Source organism: Anarrhichthys ocellatus, unplaced genomic scaffold (genome assembly GCF_004355925.1).
Source record: "Anarrhichthys ocellatus isolate YVR2014 unplaced genomic scaffold, GSC_Weel_1.0 scaffold35, whole genome shotgun sequence".
In the NCBI taxonomy this organism is placed as follows: Eukaryota; Metazoa; Chordata; class Actinopteri; order Perciformes; family Anarhichadidae; genus Anarrhichthys; species Anarrhichthys ocellatus.
The window spans coordinates 2,016,213-2,039,350 of NW_022280065.1; the positions used below are offsets into that span (position 1 = coordinate 2,016,213).

The following is a 23,138-nucleotide window of genomic DNA, read 5'->3' on the forward strand; positions in this document are numbered from 1 at the left end:
TGGAAAAGTTCCCCAGTTATCCTGGTCGCTCACTAGAGGGCGCTGTCTCCGCTCCACTGCTGACAAATCCCCTTATGATGAGGTCCGGGGGCCGTATGAACGACGTTTGAGGTGCGACATGTTTCTTTGATTATTTCTGGTTTCGGGAGCTTTCGATCTCTCTCACTCGCTCCTTCAGCGTGTGTGCGCGTTTGTGTTTGTGTTTCAGACACAGACGTGGGCAATTTAAAACGACATTATGTTCAGTAAACAGGTTTTATTTTTGTTCATTTCTTTTTTGAATTATAACCCAACAACTGTGACTATGTGTCCTTTTTGTTGTTGTCGTTATCGTTTCTTCACCGGGAGCCATGCAGCAGAGTTGTGCAGTGTTCGTGCTTCCGTTCTCTCAGTCCTGTATAGTATATAGGCCTACCGTTGTCAGAATTTCAGTGGTTTTAAGGGCCATTTATTTACCATCATTTACAAACGGCAGTTCGCCTCGTTTTTAACCCCATTACTTTAAATGCAAAATTTAAAAGAAAATAGAAAATCAGTTGTCTGCTTTCATCCCCATTATGTAGCCTATTAATATGACATTGATTTCCTACATCCCAAATCTACTCAAACTAATTTGAACGGTTTTATATTTGAATTCAGTTAAATTAGGAAATAGATCCAATTGTGTCTAAGAATATCCACCTACTGTTAAAATCTTTGATATAAGTAAAGCATTTTTGGCGTTTTATTTAGTGACCAATTTAACAATAATTCAAATATTGGATTAAAACTTAAAAAGGTAGAAAATAAGAAAAATAAGATTCATTTCTAGTTCTATTTCTTTCAGTATCTGAAGAGAATTAAAGCTCTAGCAAAAAACATGCATTTGTCACCTGAGAAAAGGAGAAGGAAGCTCGAATAATACTCGCCGTTTTTTTCCCCTCTTAGGCAGAAAAAATTAAGTCAAAATAAAAATCGTCTTTTTTAATTTGCAGGTGTTGCTTTTGAGCCCATTTTTACGGTCAATTGTTTTACTAGAGCCAATACCGAAGAAGTGGAAGAGGCGACAGATGTCAATTATAGGAAATAAGGTGCACATGGGATTTTTTTTTTTTTTCATTCTCAACGTGTCGGGAGTGTTTGCAGGAGGGGAAAGGGTCTCGGTGTTTTGCTATTCATCGAGGATACGTCTTAGTTGGTTGAGTGAGTGTGGAAGTAATCTGACAAGCCGTATGTGAATGTACATTGTACGTGATGACTTGAAACTGAAAGTTTATCGAGGATTAGAAGCGTGCGCGGTGGGGAATGCAGGACTGGTGAAGTGCGACTTATTTTTTTAGAGACTTGGTTTGTGGGTAAAATGTGCAGAGACACTGGTTGTCGTTTTGGCCTCTTAGAAATGATTTTCACTCATGTTTGACAGCAAACTGAAGCTTGCTTGCTCTTGTAATTTATTGTTTTTTAAATCCTGGATGCGTGGCGCGTGGAGCGATCGCCACTTCGCTCAAATCTGCACCCGGGACGTGAGAGTGAAAATAAACGTAACAACACTCGTGAAGACATTTTTTCTCCTGATATTATTTCCACCAAACGCTTTCTAATTGAATTAGAGTGGTGCCACCATTGGCTGCGGAGCGGGCTGGTGCGCCCGCGTGCTTCTCCAAGAGCTCCTCCCCTCTCGCTCACAATCAGTTGGGTGTGTGGAGAACTACATCTTTATAAGAGCCGCTGAACACCCAGTGTCCAGCCTAGAATCTGATCCGAACGTCCGTAGGCGAGGAGCCGGTTTAACCTCCTTCCATCATTCGTAAGGGAGGGAGGCGTGCAGAGCCAGAAACTACCAGGGCGCCGGTTGGTCGCGTCGCCTCCTTTGGCTGAGATTCACTCCTCTGGAAACTCTCGAAACTCTTTTTATTGTATTGCAAGGTCTAAACAATGCAGTTAGAGAACATCCTTCCCAGCGCCAGCATCAGTTTACCCAAGACCTTTTACAATCTTTCGTCGTCGGACAGTGCCAACAACAGCCCGAGGCCGTCATCGCAGCTTGACTACCAAGAAGTCGACCGGACGGAATCGGAGTCCAGCAGTGCCCCTAAGAAGTACCTGAGCGGGGTAGGGAACGGGATGCTGGGTGAGGCAGAGGGGGACACTTTCGCTAAAGCCGGGCCCGATGGGAGGAAAGGCTCCCCGGTGCTCGGCGAGGACGAGTTGACGAGCGGTCGGCGTTACAACATAGAAGAACTGGGCTCCGACAGATACTTCATCTCGTCCGCACAGGCGAGTTCCGACATGGCAAGCCCCTGTTCCCTCTTTCCTTACGCAGGACAGACCGGCTCGGTGTACACCGGGTCCAGCGGCTCCAGGTACCCGGCTTCACTTCATTACGGATCCGTCCTGCCGCCCACGGGCTTCTCCTCCTCGTCCATGTGCACCGGCCGGAGTCAGTTTAGCAGCGGAGGGTACCAGTTTAGCCAGGGCCCGGGCTGTTTGTACCCCTCCTATCCCGGGACGGGGACGGGCATTGGCTCCATGTCTCTGCCGGGGTCTGCCGCCGGAGCCAGAGCGCAGGTCTATCTGTGCAACCGACCTCTGTGGCTGAAATTCCACCGGCACCAGACCGAGATGATCATCACCAAACAGGGCAGGTAAGCAGAAGGCCCAATTTAAGCACACGAATGTGAAATTCGTTTTAATATTTCCCGTCAGCCTGTTTAGACTCTATTTCTTATGACACCGGTCATTTTCATACCACTTCTTTACGCATGACCAACATTTTACGCAAAGGATTCCTATCTTCCTTTTACGCATTTTGTATGTGGTTCTGAAGTTTTAAATTGCAAGTTTTCGTTTCTGGTAAATTGTAAATGCACAACTACACAGCAGACTAAACATGACAATGATGAAATGTACAATTATTTAAAATCTAATATTAGAGAGGCACTTTGCCAAATGCCACACATGACATGAGCGTTGTTTTCCTGCTTTTATGAGCACATCTGTTAATTACTCCTGTTTTTTTTTTTTTTGTTTTTCGTCTTTTCTAGACGGATGTTCCCATTCCTCAGCTTCAACATCACTGGACTCAACCTCACGGCCCACTACAATGTCTTTGTAGAAGTTATTTTGGCTGACCCAAATCACTGGCGCTTTCAGGGAGGGAAGTGGGTCACTTGTGGGAAAGCAGACAATAATATGCAAGGTGAGTTAGAGATTCAAGAAAACGTATTTGTCTCTGGCAGATATGTATGTTGTTAAATAAAAGATTGAAAAAGAAATCGGGAAAGGAATGAAACATGGTTAGAAATAAATAATACAACAATGTAGCATTCAGTCCTGAGAGCTTGATGAAGTGAGAATCAAATTTGAGTGTCAAAGATTAAGATTGTTTGGAAATAAAGATGGTTCTTTTAATTTATTATAATTATTTTTACCCATTTTTGCAAAATGTTTTGAAATGTTTTGTAGTGTTTAATAAATGCATATAATGCAATAATTTAGACTCATCTCAGAGAACCAACTCTAGTGTGAAACTTGTCTTTTCAAATGACTAGTACTAGATGGATTAAAATGATTATTCTTCATTTGATAATTTATTGTTAAGAGAAATATTATGAGAAGAAAATGTATCATTTTCAGCATCTTTTAAAACAGAACTTTTGAATTTGATTTCAATAAATTCCATTAGTCTGTCTTGAATCTACTTTCAATTAATGTTTTCATTAAAATAACATAATTTAATAATAATTCCTGTTTTATGTATTTTAATTCGATTTTCCCCAAAGATCTTTATTATTATGCATAATATATAATATGCATAATGTAAAAAAAAAGCAGGATATGATGTATTATTCTTTCTGTTTTGTATATTACTAACTGCGTTATTTCAATTTCAGGTAACAAAATGTATGTTCATCCTGAATCTCCAAACACTGGTGCTCACTGGATGAGGCAAGAAATCTCTTTTGGCAAGTTGAAGCTGACCAACAATAAAGGGGCCAACAACAACAACACACAGGTAAGATGTCAATTTCTGACACGCTCCAAATTTTCCATTCGCCAGTATTGTTTCTGATTTTAACTAACTGAAAATAATTGTGTAAGTACTATAACTTTCAAGCATGACTGCAGTCTTTTTTCAAAGATATTTGAGCACTCCATTTTATTTTTAAATTAAAAAAGAGCACAAATCAATTCACGCAGCCTGTTGTGAAATCTCCGGCGTTGCACTCATCACACGTCTCTCTTCTGCAGATGATAGTCCTGCAGTCACTTCATAAATACCAACCGCGACTGCACATTGTGGAGGTGACGGAAGACGGAGTGGAGGACATGAGCAACGAGGCCAGAACTCAGACCTTCACCTTCCCAGAGAACCAGTTTATAGCCGTCACTGCGTACCAGAACACAGATGTAAGCACTGCAATTTATACATTATACATTTATTATTTGTGATTTAGAATTCAAATGTATTTAGCTGTTTAGATGCAATGCATGCATTTATGCTTAGTTTTATAAAAAAAGTCATTCTTTAGTATTGCTCTCTCACATTATTAATGCAAGATTTCTTTTTTGTTTGTTTGTTTTTTAGATCACACAGCTGAAGATAGATCACAACCCTTTTGCGAAAGGCTTCCGGGACAACTATGACTCGTATGTGTCTTGCAGTTCAAGCAGTGTGGTTGATCTGTTTTTTCCTGTGGTACGCTATTTGATGCATGTCTCGGATGCTGAATTTTTCTCGTGTTCTCGTTTTTTGGTTGAACAGGATGTACACGGCCCCAGAGAGTGACCGGTTGACTCCGTCCCCCACGGACTCCCCCCGCTCCACCCAGATTGTGCCCGGGGCCCGCTACGCCATGCAGCCTTTCTTTCAGGACCAGTTCGTCAACAACCTGCCTCAGAACCGCTTCTACGCCAGTGAGCGGGCCGTCCCCCAAACCAACAGCCTCCTCTCCCCGCAGAGCGAGGACGTCAGCGCTGCGGCCTCTGCCCAGCGCTGGTTCGTCCCCCCAGTCCAGCAGCCGGGCTCCAACAAGCTGGATCTGTCCTACGAGAATGACTATTCCACCAGCAGCCTGCTGTCCTACGGCATCAAGCCCCTGTCCCTGCAGACATCCCACGCCCTCAGCTACTACCCAGACTCGGCCTTCGCCTCCATGGCTGCGGGCTGGGGCACCAGAAGCTCTTACCAGCGCAAGATGACCACGGGCCTGCCCTGGTCCCCTCGTCCAAGCCCCCCAGCCTTCCCGGAGGACCAGCTGGGGGCCACAAAAGACAAGCTGCCCGAGGAGAGCGCGCCGCCCGCCTCGACCTGGATCGAGACGTCCCACTCGCTGAAATCGGTGGACTCTAGCGATTCCGGCGTGTACTCCGTGGTGTGCAAGCGGCGCAGGATGTCCCCTGGGGGCTCAAGCACAGAGAACTCCCCCACCATCAAGTGTGAGGACTTGACTACAGAAGAGTACAAGGACAACCCAAAAGGCATGGGTTATTATGCATTCTACACAAGCCCCTAAGACTGTATTTATTGAAACTAAATATAATTCTTCATTCCCTGTTAATGTCTGTTTTCTCTTTTCTCTAAAGGTGCCAAAGCTTAGTGTCCCCCCCCCCCCCCCCCCCTCCCCCCAAGCAAGCTGCACACGGTTATTTTCCCAGGCCAGCCCCTCTCACATACCTGAGCAAAAACATGCATAGTGATTGTTGTTTTTTGAAAAAGCATGTCCCTTTTTAATCATTTATTTTTACAACTTTTACTTTTTTTACAAATGTGAATTTTCTTTTCTTTTTTCTTCCCCCTGCGTATTTAAGTCATTTCCGTTGTACAGTATTCGTGCACTTTAGAATGTGATGTATCTTGTACAAATTGTCTTCATGGAGGTGTTATTAAATGGATAATAAAACGGCTTTTCACAAAGCAGCTGTCCAAATGTCTGCCTCGGTATGTTTTAACGTCCCATGTCCACAGTGAGTGAATAAGACGGGCCTTTGGCAGCTCTTAAAATAATCTATACGTTGTATCAGCTGTAGATAAAAGTCTACTCATGCATTTTTTAAATGTACAGTCGCTGCTGGAACTGAAATGACTGGATCTGATACATTTTCTGATAAAAACAAATCAAAAGTGTGTGTGTGATGCAGTGAATGAGTGGCGGTGCCTGTAACCCTATTCTGTATTTTTATGGCTTGTTATAGAGGCCATGAATTTGGGCCTCTAAAATAAAGGCTCCCCTGTGTGATTGCTGCAAACAAGTTGACATAGCAACAAGCCTACATTATAAAATATGAATAAGACCATGCTTTCAAATGGAGCGGCGCAGTGGTAAAATTTACCCAATTTTGCATTCAAATTGAGGCATTTTTTTAAGATTATTCATCAACATTTCTCCTGTAAGCGATTTGAGACCAACTACAATTGAGTACGGAATTAATTTCAAGCGACGCTCCTTTGTCACTTAGAATTGGATAAGCTTCTGCTGTCTCAAATCCATCACCCTTCTCCACTAATAAAGCACATGTAGCATCATTTTTCAGAATATTTTCATATGCAAAGACTTGTAATCGGGTATCATAAATCCAAATAATCATATGCATAGTAAACAACAGAAGATGATTAGGGCATATAGTGTGTGAAAGCCTCTTTCTGTTTTAAGGTCACAGTCAGTAAGCACTATTGTTGTTTTTTTGTTATGTTTTATTGAAATTCTCAGAGCCCATGGTGTTTATGCACAAAAGAGCTGAGCAATCCTCTGCAAGCAACAAATGAGTGCGACGAGGTAACGCCACAGCTCACAATTCAAGTGAGCGAAGTGTGATTTAAATAAGAGATTTACATGTTTTTTTAGATGACATGACTCACAACATAGACCCAGCTAGGTGAAAAGCACACAGTCCTACCATTCCTTCTGTTGTTGCCATGGCGGTTTCACGCATTTTATCATTTACCCAAGTAGTGCAACTGCATTGCGAGGCATGTGTACTTAGAAGATATGAAAACAGGCTAAATGAAAAACGGTCCGTCGGCCACCCAGCTAAGGGCAACGCACAGCCAAACACCTCTATTTATACGCCTCTCAAAAGTGGATTAGTGGAGTTCAAACTCATGAAAAGAGAAGTCATAATATTCACACAGAGACTACTTGGCTCATGTTCTCAACACCTGTTTTTCTTCAAGTGAAAATACTTTGAATCCTCCCCCATAACGACTCCAGTTTGAATTGATTTGCATACTGGAATTCTAATTAATTCTGTTGTCAGACTCCTTGATAAAGTGAGGAGTCTGACTAACTCCAATTAACACCTCCTAACAAGGTAGAGTGCTTGATTGCCCTGGCCTCTCAGGAAAGCTGTAAGAAAAAAGCCTCTTGGGGGGGGGGGGTGTTCGAGCTGAGAGAATATAAATGTTTGCACTTGTGCGTGTCAGCAAATTGTATTTCTGAGCATCTGACGATGTTTTTCTTCTCCTTTTCATGCTGCCTTGACCTCTGCTTCCTCGGTGGTGGTGAGGTGGAGAATCAACATTATGAGTGGACAACTAGCGAAAGAGAGTTGCAGCGATGTGACAGTAATTGACACCCTGACGATGGGAGGGGAAAAACAATTAGAATTTCACATGCCCTTAATTTATAACCGATAACTGACCTACAGTTTAGTGGAAATGGCGCGAATCTCAGAATAAGGTCCTCTTATTTTATTTTTATTTAACCGTTATTAAGCCAGGATCATCCCATTGAGATTTTGAGTCTCATTTAAAAGGGGGTCCTGGCCAAGATGGCAGCGTAAAGGTTTCACACGAGCGCCACATAAAAACATAAATGACAAACTTAAAAAAACAAAACAGCAAAAAGCTGCATAAACAACAATAGAAGTTAAAGAGGAGACAAAACAAACGAGGGAATTGCATCAACCAAAGAATTGTTGTTCAGGGTCAGGACAATGTTCAGCGCTTAATGGTCCTTAATCCTGTTGTTAAAACCTTGCTTTCAAAATAATGCAGTGTTTAGGATGCAAGTAACACAATTCTAGTGCTTTGTATTGACCTAAGAATTTGCATGGGTGATATGTATTTCACACCAATCATTAGAAATACTGCAGTTTAACTTCCAATAAACACATGATTGCTGGAATTTGTCTTTCCAGCACACACACAACCAAACCCAAGCACATGTACACGCTTCAAGGTGCATCTATCTGTTTGAATGTCTCGTCAAATGCATGACGGCACTGCATATGTAATGTCTGCCGTCCGCCCACTGGAATGCAACCTCATACCCAGCGACAGCATGACTTGCATACACATACAGGGACGTGCATCTTGCATCTAAACTACAAAACATCGTCCTCGGTTTCCACTGCAGCTCTCTCAACAATCCTCGTATTATTTATTCAAAGGATATTCCAGGTGATTCATGGGAGCTCTCGACAACTCCAAAACAACAACCGAGCAACAAGTCGATAAATTGTGTCTTTCTCAACCCATTCATGCAAGAAGTACAGCAATCAATAGACACCTCTACAGCATGCTACCGCAAATTCAGACCATGTTGACTCGCTATATGCGCATCGGGATGAGGCCTGAAGAATTGACTGCCATTGTTAACATTGCTGGCTACAATCTCAGTAATTGACTGGGTTCTGCTGTCGTTGTCAGTAAGGCCTGGGAGAAACAATCCAGAGGTTTGCAGGATTTAAAGCGCATTAGCAAAACTTCTTCTTGCTTCATGTGTGTGACCAACCTTCCCCCAGGCCGCCCATTGGCGACCACGTTGAGAGTTGATGTAGGAAAGGCCACGGAGACTACGGAGACATTGTACCCAAGGAGGGCTGACATCTAAACACAGATGAAGGCCTGAGGCGGTTTCCTCACCTTCAGTCACACACTATTACTGCTCTCACTGGCTAAATGCAGCCACAGGCAGACGTGTGTCTGGGTCAACATTTCTTTAAGACGCCCCCCCCCCCCTTTTTTAAAGTATCCCACAAACGAGCACGAGTGAGACGGTGGCGATTATGTTTCATCTTCACACTACATTTCCCGTTTTGATGTGTTGATAAATGTCACCTCTGTTAAATGCTTATCAAGCCAGTTAGAATTACTGTGGAATTGTTCCTCAGGGACGGTTTGAGCCTCGTATGGCCACTCTGCTGCTTTGTGATGTATTCACGCATCATCTAGTTAATGGCTTTTTATTTTACAAAGACTTTCTCAAACATCTTGAGTTTAATGTCATTAGTCGATGTGAGTCAGATCTTTTTAACTGTAGGGAAACGATGGGCACTGCAGGCACACGCAGGCCCACACTAAAGCCAGGAACCAGGTCCAGTGTGCTATATTATATTGTAAAAGTAGCCCAACACATACAGTACATGTAGATATTCTCTGGCACGCGATGCAATGTTCTGTTTTGCGTATAATGAGCACATGTTCTTTGTGTTTTCAAGTAGAGGTCATGGGCATTTACAGTCCTAATAATGCTGACAAAGGCTCTCCTTTTAGCTCGCCCCAGGTGTCGATGTACACAACACAATGCTTTATTTGGACCTGATTAATCAGCAGTAAATAGGGGGGGGGTGGGCTGACTTAAGTGCGGGTGTAATGCTCGCAGGTCTGCTGAAGTGGGACCCTGGTGTGAGATGAGTCTCAAGTTGGCGGGGCCACAACTGTTTGCAAAAGGGCGTTGAGTGTTGGCAGAGAGCACGGAGGTGAGAGGAACCGGAGGCCAGGCCGGGCCCTCGTGTGTCTTTGCCCTCAGACGGCGTGTGCAGCGCGCAGGCAGGGCCCGGACTCACTGGTGCGTGGATAACGTTGGAGTGAGTATCCCGCGGCTAAGCTGCACTTAACAGCACATTGATTTCAAACCCCCGTGTTCCCTCTCGAGGGCAGTGGGACGCACCTCAACAGGCCGAACCCCCCCCCCCCTCCCTTTCTTTTCCCCTTCTGACCACCACCACCATTTACCATCTACGCAGCCTACCCCTCCCACCATCTACCCATCCCAGAGTCGATTTGGGTACACCATGCTGGTCACTGGTCTCTACCCCCCCCCCATCCCACCTCCTCTGAGTGTCCCGGAGGAGTTGAACAGGTTTCAGGGGCACTAAGGCTCCAGCAGGAACCTGGTCTTGAGAGCGATGTGTTGGGTCAGGGCGTGCAGAGGCAGCCGCGTGGAATAGATCTGTGGTCAAAATCAATGCATTGGCACTTTGATGGAGCGCTCCGACAGATTTGGGTATGTCACATTCTGGTCTTTCTCTCCTGGCGCCATCAGAAGACCTCGCCACAGGAGAAAAAACATCATCCACTAAACCTTCTGGGAGAGAGGGACTCTTCATTTCTGCAGTCATGGGACCAAACATGACACAGTCAATATTCATTTGGTGGCTTGCACCTTACATGTTACTCTCTCCGAAATGTCGCCTCTTGCTGCTCAAAACTAAATGCAAAATGCCTGTGTAACCTTTGCACACGTTCTACAAGTTCTGCAGCCATTAGTTCTGGAGTTTACATTTTACATTAAGAGACAAGGGTTGTATTTCTTCCGCTACGGTAAGTTCAGTACGACACTCTTCACTCTGCTTTTCTTGTTTTCTTTCTGAAGGTTCGGAAAAGAAAACTTTCTCTCTCAGCATCACCACACCTTGCAGTCTGCATCTTTTTGCGTGAGGCCCCCAGCACAGGTGAATGCCAGTGTGGCGCTTCTTCCACTTGTCTAACTTCTGACTCATCTCCCAGATTCATTATGCGGATGCATGTTTCAGGAGCAGTACACAGCACTCTTCGTTGTGCGCTAATGGGCTCTCAGCATCTTTAAGACTCGGGGTACAATTAAGAGGTGATATTTTGATCTCCCACCTCGCAGTTCTATTTCTGAGCTGCTGCGTGATTATGCCGGAGGTTGATGGGTGGGTGAGGAACGGGCCTCTATTTAAAGGAAGACTCCCATGAACAGAAAGAACAGACTACTTTTGCTGTTTGCCCACGCCTGACGGTATTTGTACTCCATTGCAATACAATGTATGACACGATCACAAAGTGATTTTGGCATAATGCTACTGAGTGATGGTGTTCACTGTAATGGAAGTTAACTTTCTATTTAAAAAAAAGTATATGTACCAAATCCCACAGCTCTGTAAGAAGGGTGGTCCTAGAATTGATTCCTATAAGGTTATTAAAGGTAATTGCAAAGACTAAGAGCTATTTATATTTATATTTTATATTGTGTATCCACTCCAACTTAACCAACCATATTTTTTACACCGAGGCTCAAAACACTTTCTTATTGTTTATGTTTAGTTTGTGATCCAACACATCACAATCACAACAAATGTCTGATGCTAATTGATTAATTATTTAGCATAAAACACCAGAAGTAAAAGAGTGAAACTGAGAGGGTTGCCTCTAAAGAGTGAATTAAATATGTTCACGTCTGGTGGTCGACTGCTGTTTTACACAGGAGAAATGGTTGATACAGCATTGCCATCTGCTGGTGAAAGTGAGTTATTACATAGCAAGAAATTATAACAACATGATAAGCAAAGGTTGTTTTGTGGAAGGTGGATGGCAAGCATGTGTCAGGAAGGTGTGGGATAATAAGGATTTAATTTCAAATTTCTGATTTGTTTTACAATTTGACATTATAATAGCCTATAACTATTTGAATGTACTGTAATATCAATATCGGATGATTCGCAGGCATAGGCGGTCATGTAAGTTTTTGGCGGAAAAGGCTAGCACATTACCAGTAAACTCTTATATTGAAATCCTTTATAAAGTAAGTCTGTGCAGATTTAAAAATCGACAGTGTTTGAATGCTTAGCCATTATCAAACTTATTACAACCTTATTACTCTCGTCTGTCCGTTATCTAACATTTGTGATTTCTTTTTATTTAGAAGTGAATAACTTAGAAGTGAATAACGTCAGGTCATAATAAACATCTTATAACAATGTAATTGAAATATAAATATTACATTGTACAGATACATTGTATATGCATTTATGTACATACAATTGTGTGTATTTGTGAAATGTTGAGAATACAGGTATTATTTGACTGTGTTAATACTGCTAGTGTAAATAAATCTCTAACATGATCAAAATAACTTTTTGGTTGTTGTCTTAGACCTGTCGGTTGGTAATGGTATTCCTTTCCATTGCTTTTGTTACTTTGCCTTTAAGTAGCTCTAAAGTAAGATACAATTGAAAAAGTGATACAAAATTGTTCTTAGTCTTCATTCATGATATAGTGCCCAAAACCTCAAACCCAAGATACCTTATTACGGCGACATGCATCATTTTCATATCCAGTTAGTTTAGATATGAAACTTTGGAATCTAGACTTCTCAATAAGTTGTATTTATTTCAACAATCATCATGTGTACAACTTACATTTGAAATGGCCATGGAAGCGAACCGTCCCAGCAAGTTTATCGAAGTTTAAAAAAAAAAACACACACACACAAAAAAAATAAAACAAACCGCTTGAGACTTTGCGGGGGCCCGGAAAACAGCCCCCCCCCGCCCACCTCATGACGTATTTAGATTTGATTGGCTGAGAACGCCGGGTATTACGCGCGAATTGGCAATCAGTCCCTGTCAATCATGTTAGAGGCGTGTCCTCACCGTCATCGAGCGAAACCATATCCAGTCCTTACAGTTCACTAGTCTTTACCGGCCCGGGACCTTCCGTTACATCAACTGTTAAAAATAAAAGAGCAAGTGGGCAGAAGACCAGCTGCAGGTGAAATGGACGAACCGTCGGAACAAATGAGGCCCCTTTTGAGAACAGTAAGTGCCCGCCCAACACAGTCAACCGTCAGCCCACCATTACATCTGTGCGGCTCTTTGTCCGTGTTTGCCTCTTGTTTGCCCAGCAGCCGCACAAGTAACGTGTTCTAGTGATGCTTTGGGAGTCAGATTCAGTAAGGCACCATCCGGCTGCTATTGTTAGCCGGCTTCTTCTACTTCTGACACGTGGCATGGGTACAAGTTGTGTTTCGGGTCTCCCGTTTAATTCAACCAAAGCGTTCATTCAAACATAAGTTTTAACAGCAATGGGTTCCTCTGCCGAAGTTTTAGGTTCTTTAGTTCATCTTCACTTGTTTTCAGATAGCACCTGCTGACGTCAATGGCATATCCGGGGTGCACGAGCAAGACTCAAGCCTGATAAAGTGACGTTATTAACGTTAGTTGAGGTAATAGATGTCCTGTTTGGGCGTTAGTGTGTGCCCACGTGCTTTAATCAACTAAAACGTGCACATAACCACGTGCCTTTCGTGTTGCTCGTGTTGTTAATTAACGTTACGTTTTGTACCCAGCTTTGTAGCGTTTCCCCCTCACGTTCAACAGGTCCGTTACTACATATGTGTCCCAGCCAGTCGATACCATCTACTGGTACATTTACAGAAATAAAAGGCTCATTTGCATATCAAATGCGCCTAAAATAGACCAGCCTTCCTGTGTGACATTTCCAAGTCTGGAAACGCTCCTAATTTTACTACGAGGTGCTCGTCCAACTAGAGAGGAAAAAAATAGACATGGAGCTGAAAGAGGAATTGTGTTTGAACAATATCAGACACGTCGGTTAAAGTTGGTCACATCCACCAAACTCTCTTCTGTGTGCTATTTTAACTTGTGGCTGAGTAGAGACTCACATCCTGTCTGTTTGGTGCGACTTTTCCTGTCACAGAGAGAACGATGAGCATCAAACACACACAGCAGTGTTAGCGAGCCCCCGCAAAAAAAACAAAAACTGGTTGGAGAGCTAAGTTTAAAAGGCGTGCTGGCTGTCTGGCATCAATGCTGGTGTTGGGTTATCCACTACTGTGTTTGTGTGTGGGCCTCATCCACGTGCATGCTCTGAGGAAACTTGACCCCCCCCCCCTGGCTGCCCTATGAAAAGGAGTTGTGTACTTCATGGACGTCAATACATTCACTGTGACACAGAGCCCTGTAGACAGACATTCAACTGCTTGATGCCTATAATCGCCATTGTTGTGCGGTTGAGTGTGACATTTAGCTGGTGTGTGCATGTTTAACACACAGGAATCTGGTTTCAAACAGGAACTCTTGTTATATTCAGGCTTGCTGGTTGACCAATGGGACTCCTCTGAACTGAGTAGTTCGCTGTTTAGTTTGGCCTCAACTTCTGTACACTTAGAACAACTGTGTTGGGGTCATATCAATAGGCCATGGGGACACACGGTATGCAATGTCATTGAGCGTTTGTTGTTCGCCTGCCTTTATGTCACCGATTATCATCGCAGGCTGTTTGTGGCATTTATAGAAGGCTGCTTAGACGGCTTTAGCTTTGTGTTTAAGTGACCGGTATTAGCCTCAGAGTTGGAGATGAGCTTTCTTTCTCCGCCTGCCTGTGTTTTGCATGTTTAACCTTATGAGTGCTTAGTGGCCAAAGATTAGACGTATCCGCACTAGAGTGTTATCGACGATATGGTTGTATCGGAAAGACGGGTTGGCGGTGGAACGGCTGAGGATCGAGACACTGAGAGAAAACCGAAGGATTACAATAGTGGTTTTATTGCTTTGACCATTTGATTTCCCCATAGTTTTCTTAATAAATGCACACTTTTGCTTTGTCACTGACACCTCGAAGTCTTGTTTTTCAATGATTTCGACTATGCTAATCTGGCTCTGACGTGTGATCTCTCACTGAATTTAAGCTCAGGTGAAGAGGGATTTGTGTGTCCTGCTGTTCCACTAGTGAAAAAGGGGGTTTAGTTCAGCCACGGTAGGCTCTATGAGCTGCACTATTATTGGCTCAGCACTTAATGCTGGGGTTAGTGAGTGTTTCATACAGCTTACTCACTGTATGACATTGTTTTGAATGGGCAATTGCACAATGAGCCTCTTTGCCAGTCTGCTGGTGCCGTGTACTGTTCAGCTACACTATTAAGATAATACGATAGAAATAATTAATTCCCACCATACCCAGCTATAGGCTAATTGGCGTACACAACAGAGAGCCTGTTTGTTTACATTGTTCCCGATCTACTTTCTGCGAGAATCAAATCTACTGTCAGAAAGTACGATGCGATTAAACATACCACGAGCGTTTAAGTGCTTGTTGGAGGCAACGATCAATGAAGTCCACAACATAAGTTCGAGCGTGACCCAGCTATGTGTCCCGTCCTGTACTTTGTTTCTTACGCAAAGAAAAAGTTTTGGGATTCTTTTGCTCGTCCACAGGGTATTCAGAGCAGCCTTGAGAATACTGCCGGGAGTAACCGTCACTGCTGTAAAGGTCATTTCATGATTGTAAAACACAGAAAAGCAGATCAAAGGGCCCAGGATTGTACTAATCTGCATGGTAGTATGGTTTTGCCAACCATGTGAACTGAGAGCTCATCCAATTACAGGGAAACGTATCAACCCCATGCTGCTAGGTGTGGTCTGTCACTCTTGGTAGTTGCATCTAATGGGAGCGTGGTCCCAACGCCTCTTTCCTGTGCATGAACACTGGACTGTACACATGCTACCCTTTGCCAGAGAAATCTTTAATCTCTTTACCTTAAGAGAAGCAGAACTTATTTGAAGGCTGTAGGGATGAATATGTTTAGAGCGCAAGCAGTACGTCAATTAATTGATTGATTATTTGATAAAGTGTGCGGTTACTGTGACACTATATTCTGTTGTGACTCATAGCGTGTTACTACCATCCGACCTGCTTTCCTCAGTGGCTCCATGACTTTAGCTTTGGTTTCATTGTAGAGTATCGCTGTGTCCGTAAAAATGTAGAGATGAATGTTGTATCTCGGTTCCAAAGTGTGCAACATAGCGCGATAGCTCCTATCCTCAATGAGTGAGTACGAGCGCAAATCCGTGGCAAAAAAAGTAGGAATCTAGTTTGTGTTTCGCTTCACCCTTTCCGAGTTGGGTGGAAGAAGATAAAGCGAAATGCTCCCATACGTTAGCAAATAAACCAGGGGGTGCTGGTCGGATCGTATCCATATTTGGCTGCTCAAGCTCAGCACCATGGTGCTCTCTTAATTTTAGGTTTGGTTTCACCTTTGCTTTGTGGTTACTTAGAACTGACTGGTCCTGTTTGGCATCCAAAGGGTCCCTCAGGCCCGACATCTATAGCGCTTCCGTCAATTAGAGAATAGTTACTGCTTATGTTTCAGGAATATGTTCCTTTTGCCCTACTCGTGTAACAGTTGACAAATGAGACGTAATTCTTTGTAAAATTACAGGTTGTCGAAAGACGTGTGCAACCTTCAGGCCACGATAAGGACTCTGAATGTCAAAAGACGCATTTGAAGTCTCAATGAATACGCAGCTATCTGTCCTTTCTCAATTCAGTGCAACCTCTGAGGAATGGCCAGCTCACGTGTGTGTGTGCGTGTGTGTGGGGGGGGTCTTCATTTGTGACCTGAATACCTCAGCGGGTGAGCATTTGAATGTCCTCCAAATGTGCGTGTACGTCCTCTGTGTGTGTATGGGTGCGTTTTTTAGCTCTTGGCCGGGAGAATAAAATATTCATGGTGGCACGGTGGGATTGGCCGCTAAGCAAAGGCCGCGCTGACAGGGTAGAGCAGAGCACCGTGTGTTCAGAAGCGGCTGTCTCCCTCTCTCTCTGTCTCTCTCGCTCTCGCTCGCTCTCTCTCTCTCCCCTTTTCTGTATAAAGAGATGAGCGGAGGAAGAGGGAACGGACAAGTGCGACAGCGTCTCAGCTCACCCACAGCTTCCCCAACAGAGATAGCCATCAAAGAAGGAACTGGCTGATGTCCTCGCTGCCTGTGCTTTGCCGATGTTTTAGTCTAAATGGATGAACAGAGCGAAGGGCAGCATGTGCTTACGGTACGTCTGGTCCCGCCTGTGTGGTTTTCAATTTGCATGCACAGAGCCCCTGGATCCTGTTCAAGTGTAGAACATGACAGTGTTATTGGTATAGTTGTGCTTTGTATCGGTTCGTCCTCTTGTGCTCTTCCACGGTAGAGTGCACTGGTCTGTGCCGATGAATGGGGCAGGTGGTCGGTGCACAGAAGCTGTTGCCTCATGTGTCTTTTGAAATGGAAACGTTTCCTTTCTACTCTTTAATCGCCTTTGGGGAACAGGAAAGCGAGGACGGAGACCGTTATGGCTGCTTGAAGGAGAGCGGGACAAGGAGAACAGGAACGAAGAGAGGAGAGAGATGAGGAGTGTGAGGGAGAGGAGGGTGGAAAATGGGTCTGCCGAGGTAGCCGAATACAAAACAAGGTGCATGCTGTCAATAGAGATGACGTTTATGGACCGAAGTGAATTTAAAAGAAACGCTTGTTTCCATTCAGTCTCGACTACAGAATGACTATGCCCAGAGTGGGATCAACACTCAAGGAGGGACCGTTGGAATCAGAAGGAAAATATGTGTGAGGCAGAGAGAGGCGATGGTTTCCATCTTTGTGTTTGTCTGCAAAGTCTGTGCATGTTTGGGAGTATTGACTACATCCAATGGAGACTATGATTAGTATCTGTTTGTTTTTTGCCTAATGAGCTGTTTAAACTATAAGATTAAACTACATCTTCACTCTGGAGACATCAGAGACGGGTCACCAGCTCTGCCTTGTTAGTTTTGCCCTGTCCAAACACGGTGATGGGTTCCAGGGAGGTAAATAATTGAATAGCTAGTCTGCGAAAGCTAAATGTTGCTGCCTGATCAAATTATTTAATTATTATCTGTGTTTACGTTCGTTATCCAGCCCCTGCTAAGCACCATGTATGTTTGTGCCTTCCTGAAAAGATTTCCCCAAATTACATATCACTTGCGCATATACTTTAATGTACATCATTTGGTCAGCAGCCATCTATAATAGATCTACTTGTCTTTTTGTTTTCAGACATTGTTTAATTGGTTGCATAATTTACCATTAATTGGCAGTAAATAAATGTCAATATTCTCATACGTAGTATGCAATTGTCCATTTTGGCAGTGTAAGACAGAGAGATCTTCAGTAATCTCGAGGGACAGTGTGACTATGTAACACCTCTCTTACGTCAGTCTCCATCGATTGGATCGGGTCCCAGTGAAGCAAGGCTGGCAAGGAACCAGGCCTGTTGGATGGCTGCTTGTGTTATTCACTGTCTGGTTGGCGGTAGAGGCGTTTGGCAGCTGCGCGGTTAGAATCACTCCCACGCCAGCGCACTAACAGAAGAGAGGTTAACCTTCACGTTGTCAATGAATAAGAAAATTACTTTGAAGTGTAAAAGATGCAACGATGACGCGATTAAGTCGATCGGGAGAAAATATGTCGGCAACTACTTTTTTTCTTTCTTTTTTTTTAATCTTTTTATCAATTAATCATTTAAGTCAACAGTGTCAAATAAGTTCTGGTTCCAGCCGCTCAATTGTGAGGACTTATTCATTTTAATAACGTATAAGATAAAAAAATAAACATGAGTTATGAGTGATTCAGCCACATGTGCCCCTTTCAACTCTGTCAGTAAAATTACACAAAAATTGAAAAGATGAATCACAATTTTCCAAATGCATTCCCTGTGGAGTTTTTGCCCTCTAGTAGCGCCTTCTCTCTGTGAGTGGGTCACGTTATACTCGCGCAGGCACACAAGGATACACATGCAAGTGTGTGACATGACACATTCCTGCCAATGGTGCCATGCTATCCCACTGAACTACAGGTGCCCGGTCTGTGCCCAGATGTGCAGCAGTGCGCTGGCAAATGCAGGAGAGAAGTAGACTGCTCTCTAATACACAAGCATGTAAATGAGGCCGTCCTTGACCGAATAAAGTTTGAGTCGAGTAACACTCAACATAGGATAAGTTGATTTAATTTAATTCATCTTGTACTTGGGAAATCCTCGTATAAAGTTCAATATTGAGTTCAGATGGCGTGTTTTCTTTGCTATTGGATGGACACATGGTGAGCCTTGTTTACTCTTAAAGCTTCACGTGAACCATAAATCCCCCTCTTACATAATTCCCTACGTTGATTGTACCACCTCAGCTATTATTATTGTTATTATCCTCATATACTGACATACATGATGACAGTTATGATTTTAACAGCCCTTTATGATTTCCTTTATGGATACAGCATGGACAATAAAGTAGATAGTGGAACATTTATATTTTTTAATTAATATTATTGAATTTGTTTTGTACTGTCTAGAACATAATGGGTCTCTATCGTTATTACTTATTGAGCGAGTCTTTCTCTCTGATGAGCAGTCATGAAAACAGATTGTTTTGGGGTTTGATGGGATGCTACCACTTAATATGCTGCCACCTAAGTATTTCCTCAGTGACCCACTTCAAAGCAATACAATTAATCAAAACAAAAAACAGCATTTTAATCACCTAGTCTTCACAGTTACTTTTTAAATCAAACTACAAACTTTTGCAGCAACATTTCAAGTCCGTAGGCGGTGAGAGTTTCATGCTCAAAATACTTTTTGTGGAGTTTAACTGTAAAACTAAGAGCAACAGGGGTCATTTTTGGCCTACTTGTATCATTATATGATACAAGCTCAACTTCATATTGTTCTTTGCTGAATGATCTGGTTGGGAGCAGGTAAGTTAGGGTAATTTGAGTCATCTGATGACAGACAAGGGGCTATATTTCCGAGGTTCTGGTGCAGCCAGCAGATATCTGGGCCAAGACTTCCTTTTCCATGCCCTGCTCTTTGTTTACAGTCCAATTAGCAACATGAGATGCATGAGTCGGAGTTGAGAGACGGCATGTAGCTGGCAGTTTACATGCTGATTTTAAACCAATATAAAGCGAAATCATCGTCAGACGATAGCCGGTGGGTTCTGCCTTTGCATTTCAGCCAATGTATTCCACCTCTTTTGCTCTCCACGTGGACTGTTTATCTGTATTTAACCACAGCCGGCTGGAACATAATACTACACGGTATACAAATGGAAACCGGCACGCTTCAGATACCTAAATCTTGTCTAGTTGCCTAAAACAATTACCCTCTAAAAAAACAGATTCTGCATATGAATCACATGGCAAGATAATTGTGAATAAACTTAAAGAAAAATGATACTGATAATCCCCCCCTCTCTTGATCTTCACCATTTTATTATAACGGTAGTTCCACAGGATGGCCATGTGAGAAAGAATAGAGGATGAGGGGGCTGCAGCGGAGAACAGAAAGATAAGAATTGATGAAGAGTGACACTTTACTTCATGATTTGATTGTGTTGTCTTGGCAGGTCTCCTGCTGGTGTTGCCTACCTCTCTTTTGATTGCTATCTCAAGTGTTTTGAGAAAAGCCAGGCTGGGCTTATCACGCACCAGACTCCATGCATGCTTTCACTTCTTACGAACTCAGACTAGGGGTGACGTGATGTTCCCTGGTGACAATCGAGGGGCGTGATCGGAATTCCCCACCGTGCTACACATCTGTTTTGCCAGTGGTAGTTGGAGCAGAATGTAGCGCATCCCACGAGTACACATGTCTCAGTGGACAGGCTAGGAGACATTGTGCTTACATTTACGGCTACAGCATTTTTCTAGGTTAAGCTCATGGTTCTATTGGTTTCCATCTATCTTTGTAATTGTGCAGTGTACTGTTGTATTGATCCAGATCTACTTGGATAATGTGACCTGCAGCTCTGCTTAACACTCATTAGTTTCAGACAGGTTTGGTGGCATATTTAAAACAAACGCTATAGTATAATATTGGTCATTACTAGACACCCTCTGGATCCACACAGGACAGAAAGCAGTGGTAGGCCCACAGTCTGGGAGTGTACATGTAGCCAGAGATGCATCTGCCTTTTGTCAACAACCTCTATTAATGTTGCCGGATGGTGGCTTTTCTTACCCAGCTGGCAATTCTTCTGCCCTCCCCACTGGCACTGCTCCTGTAGCCCAACCACAGCTGTGTTTCGTGGGCATAATGGCCGATTGCCTCCCAGGCCCGGGGACTGTGGGTGATAGACTAGGAGTTTATTTTGGACAAAGCTATGTGACAGGTTGCGTCATGTTCAATGTGGGGTTGAGGGCACAACAGACAGTTAACATGTGCACACACTCCACTAAACAGGCATGCATAGAGTACATGATAACGGGAGGTAAACTGGTGTTTGCAGAGAAATTAACAGATTTGTAGAAGTGGTATTTTAAGAAGCTTAAGAATAAGACTCATGAAGCAGGAATATGTTCACACCAGCTTTGTGTGCTGTGCTTGTAAACATTGGTACATGTGATTCTGGCAGATTGGGAAACTAGAACTGTGGCTGGTAGCTAAAAACTGTTCAAAAAGTTGCTCCATTAAATTATTTTACTTTAGTTTACTTTTTTTTTTTTTTCTTTTATTAAAAGAAAAAAATCTTTCCTTGAAAATATATATATATATATATTTTTATTTTATTTTTATTTTTTTTTAATCTTTGTTTTACATTTACAGCAAATTGAAAGGCTTTTAATTAAAAGTAATTACACAATACTCGGTCAAGTACAGATGTAATCTCTAAATGCGTCAACTAGTGTGACTGACACAAATGCTCACGAGGAACCAGTCCAGTGTTAGTCACCCTTGGTCAGTTTTACACGCCCTTGGTGTGCCGTAGTTGGGGTCGGGTGGGGGGGAGAACTCCAGTAACTAGAGATAGATTAATTTCTCTCGGCTCTCCTCCCTGCAGCTGAATTATTACTGCTACTCATGAAGGCACCGTCAGAGAGCAACACGGCTCATTATCATGCAAATCCACTACTGAGAAACACGGGCACACAAGTGCACACGCACAATCACAGATGGCATCATTCATCCTACGTGGGGTACTAACAGGAGAATGATTATGGTAATGTATGTGTGGAAATCTGAATGTCATTGACATATCCATAGTAGGAAACTAGTAACGAAACAGGGAAAGCAGGAGATGGAGCCTGTGTTTTCTATCAGAATGAAACTTCAGTGTGGTCGGTGTTGGAGGTCATGTTGGGGCTAAGACACATACAAGACCCAGATATCATCCACGTATCCCGTGTCTTTTCAGCAGGCGGCTGTCCTCATCTTTTTTTTGTTTCCACACTCCTGCTTGGCAGCAGTGCCTCTCTGCGATTGGTCGAAAGAATTGAAAGGTTCATCCAATTGGGGGATTGTGTTGCATCAAAGAGTTTGTACACAAGGCAGGAGGACCAGCGCATTTGCAGTTGTTGCGGCGCGTCTCTGATCCCGTTATATGGCCTATGTAGAAGACCGAATGTTGGATATTTAAAAAACAAATCATAGAAGTGTATGTTTTTCATCACTTAAGGCTCAGTTGAAATACGCCAAAATAAATTTTTATATTTTATTTTGCAACTTGTCCCATCCTGTTATTAAAATATAAGCTGTCCAAAAAACTGGACTAAAAGAAACCATAAGATAGGATCCTTACTATCGGCCATAACTGTCACAAACATACTATTCATCTCTAATTCAGGCTGATCTTATCAGCCTGGCTGTCCGACCCACCACTGGCTCACTGCCACCTTGTAGTGTTTATAGACCCGGTATGAATGTGTGTCTAAAATAAGCGTTTCCTTCCTGGTATCAATAAATCATGTCGAGTGTAAAGACACTGATCACGGAGCACAGCTGGCCAGACTTCTATCGATTCTCTCTGTGTGGTCTTAGGGGGGGTGGGGGGGTGATTAAGTTCACTATTGGCCACACATGCAGCAGTTATTGGAGACAGTTGCCGCCAAAAATATTCTGGCACTTAAAGTCCCAGTGAAACGGAAGTTAGAGGAACTGTATCCTCTTACATAGTTCACAGTGAAACCGAATATTTGAATGGTGTGCAGTTACAAGAGGGAGTTAAATCAAGTCCTTCACATTTGATTGGACCGCTAACTAGTGGGCAGGCTTAGTGTTTCACACACACACACCTCCCTTACCTGTTGTCGGATAAGGAGGATGACGATGGAGAGATGAAAGGGAAAGTTAGTCGATTTTCAACTGCAGCGCAGGCAGTACATTCAGCCTCCCTCCATGCTGCCAGGCACCACCCTAACTTCCTGCTCACCGACTGGCAAAACCCCCGCCGGGCTTTTCACATGTACCATTTGTGCTGTAGGGACGCAGAGCCGGTTAAAAAGCAGCAAAGTTTCCCTCAAATGAATTAGGCCTTGGATTTCTCTCTCTGTCTGTCTGTCTGTCTGTCTCTCTGTCTGTCTCTCTGTCTGTCTCTCTGTCTGTCTCTCTGTCT

General features: G+C 43.3%; 2 protein-coding genes across 10 annotated transcripts in view; both read left to right on the forward strand.

Annotated features, from left to right (window-relative positions):
- The first annotated feature begins 816 nt into the window (after window positions 1-816).
- eomesa (eomesodermin homolog a) lies at window positions 817-6,262 on the forward strand. 2 transcript variants are annotated; one of them, XM_031866488.1, is made up of 6 exons: window positions 817-2,624; window positions 3,024-3,178; window positions 3,873-3,994; window positions 4,231-4,389; window positions 4,568-4,629; window positions 4,736-6,262. In XM_031866488.1, the coding sequence occupies exons 1-6, from the start codon at window positions 1,915-1,917 to the stop codon at window positions 5,493-5,495; spliced, it is 1,968 nt and encodes a 655-aa protein (XP_031722348.1). In that variant the 5' UTR covers window positions 817-1,914; the 3' UTR covers window positions 5,496-6,262. The 2 variants fall into 2 exon arrangements, with proteins under 2 accessions (XP_031722348.1, XP_031722349.1); XM_031866489.1 differs by having other exon boundaries at window positions 818-2,624; window positions 4,745-6,261.
- Window positions 6,263-12,613: 6,351 nt separating this feature from the next.
- LOC116393775 (sodium bicarbonate cotransporter 3-like) overlaps window positions 12,614-23,138 on the forward strand; it is a 49,549-nt gene continuing 39,024 nt past the window's right edge. For 6 of the 8 annotated variants that reach the window (XM_031866382.1, XM_031866377.1, XM_031866383.1 and 3 more), the window contains exon 1: window positions 12,615-12,765. In XM_031866382.1, coding sequence (XP_031722242.1) covers window positions 12,724-12,765 — 42 coding nt within the window. In that variant the 5' untranslated portion in view covers window positions 12,615-12,723. Of the gene's footprint in view, window positions 12,766-16,446; window positions 16,796-23,138 lie in introns of those variants that run through there. The other 2 variants (XM_031866380.1, XM_031866378.1) reach the window with 2 other exon arrangements.

Excerpts from the sequence above, each read along its gene's own strand:
- eomesa (XM_031866488.1), top strand. The coding sequence starts at position 1,915 with ATGCAGTTAGAGAACATCCTTCCCAGCGCCAGCATCAGTTTACCCAAG. Across the intron at positions 2,625-3,023 it reads ATCATCACCAAACAGGGCAG|ACGGATGTTCCCATTCCTCA; the intron begins GTAAGCAGAAGG and ends CGTCTTTTCTAG. Across the intron at positions 4,390-4,567 it reads CTGCGTACCAGAACACAGAT|ATCACACAGCTGAAGATAGA; the intron begins GTAAGCACTGCA and ends TTTGTTTTTTAG.